Source organism: Equus asinus, chromosome 6, assembly GCF_041296235.1.
Source record: "Equus asinus isolate D_3611 breed Donkey chromosome 6, EquAss-T2T_v2, whole genome shotgun sequence".
In the NCBI taxonomy this organism is placed as follows: Eukaryota; Metazoa; Chordata; class Mammalia; order Perissodactyla; family Equidae; genus Equus; species Equus asinus.
Window position 1 is genome coordinate 40,033,359 of NC_091795.1, and position 14,293 is coordinate 40,047,651.

A 14,293-nucleotide genomic window follows, 5' to 3' on the forward strand; every position below is an offset into this window, starting at 1 on the left:
TTGTACACACTGGGCATAAGGGATATCTGGGTAATGATATCCAGAGGTCAATACAGCTCTACCTTTAAAGGTCATCCTCCTGTCTGGGATTTGCTTCAAAATAATCTGAGAATGGCGGGTCGGCTATAGGTGAAACAAAATTGGCTATGAGTAGATAACTGAAGTGGATGAGAAAGTAACAATTAGCTCCCAACTAAGAACAAAAAAGCTGCCCTGCCATTCGTCTGGCTGGAGGACAGGCATAGGTAAGGCCAGCTACAAAGTTACCATGAAACAACATTCCTCCCAAATGCAGGCTACAGTTTAAGTGTCAGAACCACCCCCCTTCTCTGTGTGGCTACCGCTTTCTGACTCACTGAGAAAACTTGTTCCCTAAAATGATGGACCATCAGAAACTTGGCCGTTTGAAATTTTATCAGTAAAAATGAAAAACCCTTCTGTTGCCCAGAGGATCTAAGTCACTTTGACACGGAGAAGCTGTCCTGATTTGCAACCTAGGTTCAGAGGTTCAGATAAGGGGCTTCTGAACACAATATTCCACGTTTATCTTAACTTTGTACTGCCAAAGGAGATGAACCTGGGTCTCCTGCGCAGTTCCGACCAGATGTTGACTCCTGCTTTGCTTTGAGCCTATCAAAATACTGCTTAATTTAAGTGTTAGCTAAATGCTACCCTTCCACCGAATCCTGTAACTCTCTCTTTGCCTGTTCGGTGAGACCCCCCAGAGTTCCGCTGGTGTATGGTCTCCTTCTTTGCAGTGAGTTAATAAATCTGGTTTTGTCAAACTACATGTTTGTTCCTAGCGATCTTAGGCTGAGTGGACCAGGACATGGGTAATGGGGGTAGGGGACTTCTTTGTACTCTTCTCTCTGTGCTTGCAAATGATTCACATTTTCCATAACATTTCTAAGCATTTAAAACGTCCTGACCCCAAGATATGAGCCATGACAGTGTTTGAGATCTAAAGAGGCCAGAATAATAACCCCAAAGATGTCCACATCCTAATCTTTGGCGCCTGTGAATGTTACCTTCCTAGCAAAAGGGACCTTGCAGATGCGGTTAAGGCTAAGGACCTTGAGACGGGGAGAGTAGTCTGGATTATCCAGGTGAGCCCAATGTTGACATGTCGGCCCCTAAAAGCAGAGAAACTTTCTTGGCTGTGGTCAGAGAGATGTGACGATGGGAGAAAAGTCAGAGGTGCAATGTTGCTGGCTTTGAAGATGGAGGAAGGGGCCATGAGCCAAGGAATGTGGGCAGCCTCTCGAAGACACACAAGGTAAGGAAACGGAGTCTCCTCTAGGACCTCCAGAAAGGAACGCAGCCCTGTTGATAATTTAATTGTAGCCAATGAGACCCATGTCAGAGTTCTGACCTATAGAACTGTAAGGTAATAAGTCTGTGTTACGTTAAGCCACATTTGTGGTAATTTGATATGGCAGCAATAGAAAACTAATACAAGATCACCCAGAGGTGTGAGTGAAGACAGAAATGAGCCAAGGGTGCCTGGGGGACACCAGCTCCTCAGAGGAGAGAAAGGAGAGTCAGCCAAGGAGAGAAGGAAACACCCAGCAGGGGAAGAGCCAGAAGAGGCCAACAAAGCAAGAAGTTCCAAGCGTGAGAAAGGGGTCCTGAGATTAAAACGGCCTGCTCTTTAAAGTGAGAGCTGAAGGACAGTAAACAGTCTTTCAATTTAAAGTGCATGTTATTTCCTTGCTTCATTTTCCTTGTGATTCTATCATTTGCATATAACAGCCTCTTTCACCTGAAATTGTCACCACCTCCATTCATGTTTTTTTTTTTAATTAATTTTCTTTGTGGTAACATTGGTTTATCACATTAGATAAATTTCAGATGTACAGGATTATATTTCGATTTCTGTGTAGATTATAGCATGTTCGCCACCCAAAGACTAATTAACCCTTCACATTAAAAGCCTGAGAGTTTGCGAACTTTCACAACCTCAATCCACATTGTAAACCCATCAAGGTAATGTTCTGGTTCCAGAACGGCAGGGTTTTTTTTTTTTTTTTTTTTTTGCCACACTGTAAGCGGGAAAGAAATGGAGCTCTTTTTATGTGCTCACACAAGTTATCTGACTCGGGGGGAGAGCCTAAAGCATGAGACAACAGCACCCGGACTGGCCTGCGGTCCTAATCTCCGATGTGAATGCTCCACGCAGACCTATCCGTTTCCCATAGGGAAGGTTCAAAGCGGCTGCTCCTCATTGAAATATTTCCTCTCCGCACACCACCTCAGCTACCAATTTGGAAAATGGCAAATTATTTCACCCAGGTGAGACTGTTGATGGCTTTGACTATCTTAGAAAATATTTACATTCTAAAAGGCAATGTTTAGGAATGGAAAGAAATGCCGAATTTGTAGATTTTCAGGCTTTAAGACTAAGTGAAGAATCTGAAGGAGAGGAGTGTGTTCCTAGACGATAAACTCATGAACTTCATCTGGTTCTGACAACCTGGGCCTTATGCCTCATTCTCACATGAAGGCCTTGGCGCCTGATGTTTTCTCTGCCTGAATACTCTACCTGATTCATTCTTCAGAATTCAGAGTAGTTGTCACTTTTGTAGAGGGGCTGTCCCAGATGACATGGGCTCCTTCCATGACAGGCCCCCACAGTACACCTGTACTTCTTCAGAAATGTTCCCCACACCTGCAATGACTTCTTCAGTGTCTATCGCCTTCTCTTTAGATGACACATTCTGCGAGGTAAGGACGAGGTCTGCCTACTGTTGTGTTTGCTGTCATCTCCTGGTCTCTTGCATGTGGCAGATACTTATAAATATTTGTTGATGATTGAATAAACAAATGAAGGGTGGGGGCCTAGTGCTCTTGCTCTGGGTTTACAGGTAATTTCCATATTAATGGTTCCTGGAAACGGAAATGAGAATTAAACATTTGGGCCCCTCAGAGCTAAAGGACCAAAACCATTGAGTTCCTAACACCCCGTGTTCATCCCTGGTCTTCTCCAAAGCCTGGAGCAGCTAACAAACAGCAGAACAAGTGGGACAGATTTTAGACGTGAGTGCCAAGACAATTCAACGGGAGAAAAGATTAATCTTCTCTACAAATGGTGTTGGGACAACTGGATATGCACATGCTAAAGAATGAAGTTGAATCCCTTCCTTACACCATACACAAAAATTAACTCAGAATGGATCATAGACCTAAGGTAAGAGCTAAAGCTATCTAACTCTTAGAAGAAAACATAGGAGTAGACGTTTGTGGCTTTAGGTTATTCAAAACTTTCTCAGACGTGACGCCAAAAGGACAAGTGACAAAATAAATTTGACTTCACCAAAATTAAAAAAGTTTGTGCCTCAAAGGACACTATCAAAATGTAAATACAACCCACAGAATGAGAGAAAATATTTGTAAGTCATGTATCTGATAGGACTCGTATACATAATACATAAAGTATCTTACAACTCACTAAGAAGCAGCCAAATAAGCCAATTGAAAAAAAGGACAAAGAATTTGAATAGACATTTTCCCAAAGATATACAAATGACCAGTAAACACATGAAAAGATGCTCAACATTATTAGCCATCAGGGGACTGTAAATTAAAACCACAATGAGATTTGACTTCACACCTACTAGGATGGCTATACTCAAAATGACAGAAGTGTTGGCAAGGATATGGAGAAATCAGAATCCTAATACATTGCTGGAGGGAATGTGAAATAATGCAGCCACTTCAGAAAAGTTTAGCGGTTCCTCAGACTTAAACATGGAGTTACCATTTGACCCAGTAATTCCATTCCTCAGTATGTACCCAAGAGAAATGAAAACATCCGTCCACACAAAAACTTGTAGTCACAAGCCACATAACATTTTTTTTTTTAATCGACACCTTCTTTTTACCTGGATTTATTCACTTTCCGGAAGCATAAAAGAATGACTAAATAGATCAGAAATACTAAAGATAGTTCTAACAGCATATACAGAATAGCATGGTTAACACTTACCTCAAGGAAAAAAGGTTCCAATGAGGCCAAAATACAATTTTACTTTGAATTTTAAGAGAAGCAGCTTTTGAGTTATTTTTAAACTACTATCATTCAACTGTAGAATCAGATATTGTTATATGTAAATTTTAAAAAAGAAGCACTATTACTATCTTATTTGAAAGAAAATATTTTCATAAATTGTTTTGTACCTAATTCTTTTTTAATGTGTTTTGAAAGCGTAGTCTTTTTTTTTAAGGTTATGAAAGTTAACATCCTTGTGAAATTACAGTTGTACATTATTAGTCATGTTGTAGTTACACCACTTCACCCCTAGTGCCCTCCCCCGACCCCGCTTTCCCCTGGCAACCACCAATCAGTTCTCTTTGTCCATATGTTAACTACCACCTATGAGTGGAGTCATACAGAGTTCGTCTTTCTCTGTCTGGCTTATTTCACTCAACATAATACCCTCAAGGTCTATCCATGTTGTTGTGAATGGGATGACTTTGTCCTTTTTTATGGCTGAGTAGTATTCCATATATATATATGCCACATCTTCTTTATCCAATCATCGCCACATAACATTTTGATCAATGACAGACTGCATATACAATGGTGGTCCTGTAAGATTATTACCATATAGCCTAGGTGTGTAGTAGGCTATTCCATCTAGGTTTGTCTAAGTACACTCTATGATATTCACTCAACAATGAAATTGCCTAATGACCATTTCTCAGAACGTTTCCCTGTCAAGCAATGTGTGACTGTCTATGAATTTTCATAACAGTATTATTCATAACAGCCAAAAAGTGGAATCCACATGTCCATCAACGGATGGATAGACGTGGTATATTCATAAAATGAAATATTTACCCATAAAAAGGAATAAAGATACATGTTACAACATGGATGAATCTTAAAAACTTTTAAAGTGAAAGAAGCAATCACAAAAGGTCATATATTATTTGATCCCATTTATATGAAATGTCCAGAATAGGCAAATCTAGAAAGACAGGAAGTAGACTGGTGGTTGCCTAGGGCAGAGTAGGATGGGTGGGGATTGTAGGGGGGTGGGTGATGGAGAGTGACTGCTAACTGGTATGGCATTTCTTCTTGGGGTGATGAAAACATTCTGGATTTGATTGTGGTGATGGTTGCACAACCCTATAACTATACTAAAAACCACTGAATTACACACTTTAAATGAGTGCATTGTATGGTATGTGAGTTACATCTCAATAAAGCTGTTAAAAAGTTTAAAAGTAGGTTAAAGAAATGCTGTGCTGTTATTTCAAAACATCACACCTGTGTTAGAAACCAATCCCACACTCATTTTCCCAAGCACAAAGGAAAACACAGTTTCTGTCTTCTGGGACCGAGTCCTGAGCTCATTCACTTTCCTGTGTGCCTGCACACCTGTCAAGGGCTCAGGGCAGGAATTCTGCTCTCAGTAAATCATGGACCTGCAGGCTTCTTGCAACGGAGCACTCAATTCTGGAGAGCCATGTATTTTTCTCTCTTAACAGTAAATTGTCCTTGAAGTTTAAAGTGCAGCACAAAACATTACTTTCCTTCTTTCTTTCCAGCATAGACAGATTCACTCCAAAAGGTCACTTGAAACTCACTGGGTAAGGTGGTTAGAGCAGGCTGCCAGAGTGCCAGGATGACCAAGCCCTAAATGTCAGACGCTGAATTTTTGGGCTCCTGATTTGTTCTTTCCCTCCTTTTCTTTCGCCGAGGTTCTCCAGCTCTAGGACAAAGGTGTAAATCCCCATCGCATCCTCCATACCAAGAGTGCTGGATGGGAAGAGATAAAAGGGCTTCCTGGAGTTCGGGCTCCATTTCCTAGCTCTGTGGGCTCACACTTGGGCGTCCATCTGCTCCTGAGCCACTTCACTTCCCTTCTTCACGTCCATGGCAGGGCTCAGTTAGGAGTCCTGAGAGCAGTTCCTGACCTGGCGTGTCAGAGGGAACGAGTGAACACAGAGGGAAGTCCAGCTGGTGAAGAAATCATGAAGCAACAAACCTAGGACTCTTCTCAAGCGAAAAGCCTAGTCTAGAGGGGGTTTAGAGCAGGCACCGACAGACACACAGTGAAATGAGTGAACTGGACTAACAAAATAAGCGAAACTTTATTTCACAAGTCCTTGAGATATAAAAGAAGATAATGGCAAGTCTAAGGATAACAGAAGCCATACAACTGAGTGTGAGAGCACTCCAGGGGTAAAAGGAGATGGGAGTGGGAGGGAAAGGTGTGTGGCTCAGTACTTTTCTAGCTTCAGAAAGTCAGGGAGCCCAGATCACAGCCAGAATGTGCCGGTATTGGTTACAGATTTTTCACAAACGTGTTTACCTGTGGGAACGAGAAAAACCAAGAATCAAATTCACATTTTCAGTAGCCTGTACAAGAGGATATCCACAATGCCTAGGTAGCCAAGCCCATGAGTTTTCTGTGAGCAAGGAGAAAAAAGGTATGGAGAGGAAACGTGACCTGCCCAGGGTCATAGAGCATCAAGTGGCAGAGCTGGGAATAGCATCCAGAAGTCTCATTTCCCTAGTTCTAGAATACCTTAGAGGAGGAAGATAGCTGGGAAACACATATTACAAGTCAATTATGTAACAATTATTAGCCCAAAATACTTTAGAGAATAGGGATTCTATTTGTAACTTGTACAAGGCCCCACAGGCTTTGGAGTGTGAAATGCAATCTGAGGCGCAAAGCCCAAGGTCCATGGCACTGAAGTTTGAAGCAGAGATAAAAGTGCAATAAAGGAAAACCATTAGAAAGCAGGAGTTAAGGTCCTCCTCACCTTTCTCATGAGTTCTTCTTCTTTAGTTACTTCAGAAAAATCATCATTCACGTCCAACACCAGCACAGGAATGTTCACCAGAGTCTCAAAGTGCAGCCTATAAGCAGCACAAACATTTAGGGAACAGGAAAAAGAGAGCTGAGCCAAGCTTCACATACTCACCAAGCCTTAGTAATTCAGAGAACAGATCTAAAGTCACGTGACTTCTCAATGAAACTGCATACAAACAGCAGTTTAAAAAAAGAATTCAATAAAGCTGGCTGGAAAGAGGAAGGCTGAAATTTCTCTTTAGTCTTGAGAATGATACTGAAGGTCAGAGCCCCAAACGTTTTAAGTGGACAGCAGACCAAGCCCGAAGGGAGTAAAGGCCAAAACTAGCAATGTCAACTTCGTAAACTGACAAGTTCTCTAAAATTTTTCAGCCCTTCACCCTGAGCCAACTACCACCATCACCAATCACCATGTTCAATCTAGGGGAATGTTAAAAAAGCTGCAGAAATAGAATCTCATAAAAAGTCTCTTGGAATATACAGATTATATCCAATATTAAGTTTCTGAGCTGGACAATGCTTGACTTTTCCAGTACATTCTAAATCTTCTTATGGGGCTGCACATTGAAGCGCCTGCACTTTAACACTGGCTGTGGGAGGCGGCCTCTGTCTGCCGCTGCTCTCTGCTCTGCTTACTTGGTTGTCCTGTGAACGAGCCAGGCTTCGTGCTGATCATGAAGCTGCTCGAGATACGTCAGCTCAATTCCTCTCTCCTCTTCCCTCGCCCTCTGGTGCAGTCTCTTCAAACACACCTGAAAGACAATTCCCGGGCCTCATGGAGCTCATTTGCTATCTTGGCTGTTACAAGGCAGTCTTGGGGCTCTCAGACCCACTCATGATGTCTATCCTGAGCGCTGTAAACCACGACTTTGCTTCTGCGGTCTTGTTTTCTTATTCAATCACAGCTTAATAGCAAACATCATCCACCCCGGTAACCTGAAGTTACCCCTTTTTTTCCTCCTCCCAACCACATCCAGGAAGTCACTAAATTCTCTTTAATCTCTCTCTAGTTGTTTCTCTCCTTGCCTCCCTCTCACCTCTGCCTTAGTCAGGTCCTCATCACCTCTCATCTGGACTATGGCAAGAGCCTTCTGGCTCTCTGCCTCCTGGAGGCGGTGAAGTGAATGGAAAGAGTGTAGGCCTTAAAGCCAGAAAGTCCAGGATTAAATTCCTGTCTTCACCATGTGCTAGCGGTGCAATCTTGTGGGCTTCCAGTTCCTCATTCTCCCCTTGCCCCACAGGTCGCTGTGAGGATTCAGAGGTAAGGCACGTCAAGTTTCTGGCCAAGGCTGTTCTCTCCTTCCTGCTGGTCCCCCTCAGTCCACCCTTCCACAGTACTGCAATATGATGGCATTACTCTCCTTGCTTAAAGACTTCACAGGGTCCCTACTGCCTACAGCCATCAGCCAAGGTTCAAGGAAGTTTGAGTAGCATCATATTTACAAAAGGGTAAGTAATCTGAAACATCTTTCACTTCCTATCAAACACTCACTCTGGAGCACAATGCAAAATCTGCATTAAGTCAAAGAAAAAAAAGTGACATGAGACTAACCCTCGTTCCAGAGTGTGCATAATTCTACTCTGCCTTCGCCTGGTAGAAACGTTGGAAGCAGAGTGGCTCAGAGAATGTCATCTTCTCCTTTACTTGTCACACAAGGCCATTCCCAGGGTCTGGCACCCCTCCTCCCTCTCCATCTCGGTGTCCTCAGCTCCCGCCCTGGGCTCACTGCTAGAGCAGTGGGCTCTGACCTCCTGTCTGCAGCACAGACCAAGCTCTTTCACACCTCAAAATGTTTGCTCCAAGTGTTTGTTTTGCCCAAACTCCATCCTTCCTCTCTCTACCCGGCAAATATTTCATTATTCAATGTCATCTCTCCTGGGAAGAACAGATGGATTAACTCACTGATTTAGGACTTCCCTCTTTGAAGCACTTAAAAAACTTTCTAAAGGTCGTGCACAGTATTCCCAAAGATGCAGAGTCCTTGCAGTTTCCTTCTCATCCTACCTTTCCTCTAAGGAAACGAAATCATACAAGCAAATTTCACTTATGATCTTATGTCCAACTTTTCAAATTGATGAACAGAGACAAATCTAATAGGTTAATACTTTTAGCACTTACCCCTCACATTTCTCCCTTTCCCCTGAATCAATTATTGTCCCAAGTTAGATGAAGTCCCTGCCTATAATTTAGTTAGATAATAAGTAAAACGAAATATGCAAAATAGCAAATCAAGTGCTATACTGTGAGGTGTGGATCTTAAGTGCAGCAGTTCAGATAAGGGAGGGCGCAGCATGGGCTCCAGCAGTCAGAGAGGCGATTCCTGGAAGAGGCAGGAGCTCCCCCTTTATCTCTGGTACCAGCGTACCGAGCACCACTCCGAGAGCTGAGCTACGCCCTGGGCAAACACAAACCACCAGTGGCATTTCAGCTCAATCGGATGACACAGGGAGGTCTGCAGAGGGTGCTCTGAGGGCACAGTGCCTGGCGGACACCCAGGAGGCAGGCCAGAGTCCGTCTTGTTCAGGGTTGAGTACTAGGCCTGGCAGGGTAGTTGGTCAATAAATTTTTGTCACATATATTCAATGTTTTAATTTCTGACTAGTCTATCTCCATTTGCCTTCTTCTCCTACCTTCCTCTTTTCCATTTCCACTTCCTTCACTCTGAACCTGCCTCTTTTTTCCCCCTTCTTTCTGCTCCTACACCCCCACCCTTACTGCTGATGACTTCAAGACATTTCCCCTTATTCCCCACCTCCCCAGTCACACAGCTTTAAACTCTTGACTTCCAGCTACCCAGTTCTCCACCCCACTGACAACCAATGTTATTAACTTTTTGTGTACTTTCAGAAATATTCGACACATACACACATTCTTACCTCCACCTTTTTTTTCTTTAACCATACATATAAAAGGTGTCCTACCATACACTCTGTTTTTGTTTTTCTTCACTTAACAATATGTCTTGGAGATTGTACAGTACTTTCTCATTCTCTTCCATGACTTCAGAATTTTCCAGTGCATGGATGGAGCATAATATATTCAACTCGTCCCTACTGATGACCACTTGGGTTGTTTCCAATAATTTGCTATTACAAACAATGCTGCCTTGCACATGAGCCATGATGCCCAAGTGGGAGCATATTTATGGAGTGAATTTCAAGAAGCATTATTAATAGGTCAAAAGGTATGTGCACTTGCTAATATACACTCCCAAACTGCCTCCTTAGAGGCTAACAAATTTACATGGCCACCAGCAACGTAGCTTCAGGATTTCTAAACATAGCCAAGCTACCTAATTTTCCTCCTTGAGAGAAAAATATTATCAGAATTAATGAAAATGCATACTTTTAAAATGTGGCTTTATATTTTCAATTATACACAAGGGCAGGGCAATTCTTTTTATAAAAGCTATAATTATTCATTCATTGCTGGCAGGCAAACATTGATGTTAAGGTCTCTCCTATTAAAATAGGCTAACATTTCCCTTTTGACCATTAATTTACTTAACAGAGCAAACTTTTCTTCCCCCTAGAAATCTAGCTAAACTCCTATTTTAAGCATTTGGCATAATTCGTGATTCTTGCTTTACTGATACGGCTACAACAAATTCTTTTAAAAAAAATCCTGTGCAAACAGTGTTTTAGTCTGGTCCCTCTTCCTCTCAGTCCTCATGGCAGGACACAGCTGAATGTGAACAGGGAAGATAGTGCAGCTGCAACGGCCAGGGAGGGACCCTTCTGCCTATCTTCCCCCTTCACCTACTTCCCCCTAGGAAGAGCTGCTGCTCAGACTGCTTGGAATCAGAGACAGCAACGAGACTGTGACTGCTGGTGGGTCTGGCCATTGTGCTTCCCAAGCCCCAAACTCAGGTGCCATTTGTTCCCAGGCATTTCCAGCATGCCGTCTCAGCTGCAAACGGTCCCAGGCAGGGCCTGGCTCTGTCAGGCACACTGGTTGGCTGCACTCTCTCTCCTTGATCCCATGGGTCTGCGTGGGGACACTGAGGCCCAGCCATTTCTTTTCTGATGCTTCTTTGTTATTGGCTTGCTCACTTTTTAGACTTTAGGAGAGTAGGTGGACAGGAGCAAAAGGGCCCACTTAGGTCCATCTCTCATGCGCTAAACTCCAGATTTACCAGGGCTCTGCAGTGAAGTACTGGGTACTTGCATAGCTTTTTACATAGAGATGTTTTCACTTCGGTTCTGCTCTTCTCTTGGATATAGTTACCTTTGAATCTCACAAAAGAGGTCAGGGCGACTTCAGGGGAAGGATACCGGCATTCCTGAGTCCCCAGCTCTAATGCCATCAAAACAGCACCAAAATCCCCATCCAATCTCAAAATGAATATGCAGTTTTTCTTTTTCTACCATTAAGTTGTAAAAATCCTTCAACTCCCCTTATTTTACCCTAGCTGAAATATCTCAATTAGTTTCTTCAAAAAAGATGTATCAGCCACACCGTAATAATCACCACCACCACCGTCATCATCGTCCCCTTCTCAGAAAGTCATTCCGGGTGCACAAAGACGTGAGGCAGACTTTCTTGCTTCCCTTGCTGGGTCCCGGTGTCTGAGTTCGATCTCAGCTCCCCAGAAACAAAGCCTCTACAGCCAGCCCAGCACCCTGTTTCACTCTCAGGAACAAGTCCACCCACTTCCTCATTGCCGACACCGCCTTCACGGCACTGAGCTGATTACGCTGAAGTTCTGCTTCTCTTGGAAAAGATCAGGTCAGCACTCTCAGTTCTTCTTATGCTTAGCCCCTCAACCTACTGCTTTTTCAGCCATCCATCCCACAACTCCTACTGGAAAACATGCCACCTCTTCAAATTCCAACCATAGTCTCAATTCAGTTCAAATCCATGGAGCTCTCCTTCAACTTTTGCCCAGGCCATGAGCCTTCTGGAGGACCAAGACTTTCCTCTCATCCTGAACCCGACACTCAGCTACTTCAAACCATCCCCTTAGGCAGAGATCTCCTTTTCCCCTACACCAACACCAATTCCCACCCCAACAGGATGGTCACCTACGTAATTTACCTCTTCTATTCCTGCTCCAGGCAGTGAAGACTACTGAAAGAAGTCATATAAATGTGACCCAGCCAGTTTCAGCTTGGTTCTTTTCACAGAAGGTTCTCAGCCCTCTGGCTTCACTGCATCTCTAGTTGAGTTTCACTTTAAACCTTAGACCTTTATTTCTGTGGAATCTCTTGATTTCCTCCCATGACCTAGCTTCTGCCTCACAATCTCCAGAAACTGCCGACACAAAGAGCCCAATATCTGGTCCCAGTCACACTCCAGGGCCTCTTTCCAGGCTGCCACCTTCCTGAAGTGAGGCCCTTCTTTCCAGTCCTCTCTTCTCCAGCTCTTGCAAGCCTGTGCAACAGACAGGGCCTCTCCCAGCTGTTTTCTGACCCGGTCTGCTCTCAGGCTTCCTCCTGTCCACAAGGCTCAGTCCTGTCTCTAAAAAGCACGGCCTCTAGACTGAAGAGAGCTTTCCCTCCCAAGATTATGTGGTATATCTGGCATTTGACTGTACACTACCTATATGTCTCAAAGCCTGAGAGCAACACATCTCTCAAAAAACACCTCCTGCCTTAACTCAGAATTGTACTCCAGAAGAGTCCTTAGAGATCACTCGACTGAGCCACTGGATTTGACAGACAAGGACCCCTCCAGGAGAAAGGTTTCCAGGGGCGCCCACAGTCACTGCCTGTCAGTAGAGGCCAGGGACCACTGCTGTCTCCAGAGACTTTAGTGCTCCTGCCATGATGTCATCCTGTTGTGAGCTAGAATGGCTCCATGGTCCAAGTCAGAGTCCTGGAATACAACTTCTGTAGTCCTTCCTGCCTTACCAGTGGCATTCTCAAGGTTCAAAAGGAGGTTACAAATTAGGGCAGTATCAGGATGAGGTGAGGAAACCCTCCATCTCTTCCTCTCTACATCCTATTCAGGAAACCATCAAGACCACCACAGACTCTGATGACCCACTTAGAGGGAAGGAAAAGCTGAGACAACTGATTATGGTTACCTGGTCAGAGGGTCCAACCTGCCAACCCTGGGTGATAAGACAACACCCAATTTTCTCTCTATTGTTGCTACATTAGGAGGAACCCTTTCTACGAATAGTCAATTGCTTTAGCCTTCTGCTGCAGAACACCTATGGGAAATGGGTGCTCAGTGGTAGAATGGGATGCTGTTTACCCATGACTCTCTGTGCTTCAGATAATACCTGCAATCTAATTTCTCCAACCAGAAAATCAGGGGCTTGGAGAACATCACCTCTTAAGTTTAATATGGCCCTAAAGCCTAAAGCTTTAGGTTCTGTGTTACCTGGGGAGTGGCCCGGAGGTAGATGAAGCCATGTAATCTGAGCCGGCTGGCAAACTCCTGCAGGAGAAAAGAATGCCACTCCTGATAGATATGCCATTCGATGTCACTGAGGGAACCATTTTCAAAAAGATTCTTTGCAAAGATATACCTGGTTGGAAATGTAAGTGGGATGGGGGAGGGGAGAAAAATGAGAAATGGAGTGAAAGGCAAAAGAGAAAGAGAAGCAGACAAATCAATAACCAACTTGTTCCATGTCTATTCAAACCACTTAATCTTTCTAGCTCCTCATAAATCTGTAAAAAATCTGAATTTTTAACCTATTATCTCCTTCCTTGCTCAACACTAAGGTATGAAATAGCATCTAGCCTTTAGAGGTCCAAATCACAGCTCTCCAGATGGATTACTCCACTGGAAGAAAAGGGGCCCTGGAAGAGACTATCAGTGGTCCCTAACAACCTTCCCTCTGGAAACCAGTCAGAACATACAGCAAATGGTGCAAGTAAACTCAAACTTTTGAGATTTCCTTATTATTATTGTAGCAAGCTCCTAAGCAAAAAAACAATCTAGTGTAAAGCACCCACCACATTTCATTTAAGGACTGAGGGCTTCTGAGTCTTCAGGCTGCTAAGCCAGCCTTTCCTCTAGTTGAGAAGTGAAGAAGGAACTGCATTTAAGAGGTGTCACCTCTGGAGCAGGAAGCGCACTTCCTACTGACTGCAATATTACCAAGTAAGCAGACTCTCCTCCAAAGCACACATGGGCTCTTATTTACTCGTTTCCTCTGCTGCTGAGCTTCCAATCCAGATACAAGAAAGCGAAATCTAAAAATCAAACTAGCTTTGCCCCCTGCTTACGTCCACAACTAAAGGAGCATCTGGTAAATAGGAAATTGGAGCTAAGCAGAAACCCTTACTTCAGAAGGGTCAATTCTGCTCTCAAACCTCAGGCATCTTAATACAAAACACAATTTACATCCTAAACAATGAACTCCAGTTTCTAAGGCAACGCTCAGCAACTAGCTAGTTCTGGGAAAATGAAATTCAGAATCCTTGTGTACAAATGGCTCAGGGAAGTACACATCCGAGGCTACAAGTGTTGCAATTAAGAGAATGGGTTGCAGAGTCACATTCCTGAG

At 43.6% G+C, this 14,293-nt stretch overlaps 1 protein-coding gene across 8 annotated transcripts in view; it reads right to left on the reverse strand.

Moving 5' to 3' along the window:
* Positions 1 to 3,841: 3,841 nt before the first annotated feature.
* The window catches only part of DGUOK (deoxyguanosine kinase), a 31,497-nt gene continuing 21,045 nt past the window's right edge, over positions 3,842 to 14,293 (reverse strand). For 7 of the 8 annotated variants that reach the window (XM_070511949.1, XM_044772677.2, XM_014829817.3 and 4 more), the window contains 4 exons: positions 13,159 to 13,306; positions 7,464 to 7,579; positions 6,778 to 6,874; positions 3,842 to 6,320 (listed from right to left, as the gene is read on the reverse strand). In XM_070511949.1, the coding sequence (XP_070368050.1) occupies positions 6,294 to 6,320; positions 6,778 to 6,874; positions 7,464 to 7,579; positions 13,159 to 13,306 (388 nt within the window). In that variant the 3' untranslated portion in view covers positions 3,842 to 6,293. The remainder of the gene's footprint in view (positions 6,321 to 6,777; positions 6,875 to 7,463; positions 7,580 to 13,158; positions 13,307 to 14,293) is intronic. The other variant, XM_014829819.3, reaches the window with a different exon arrangement.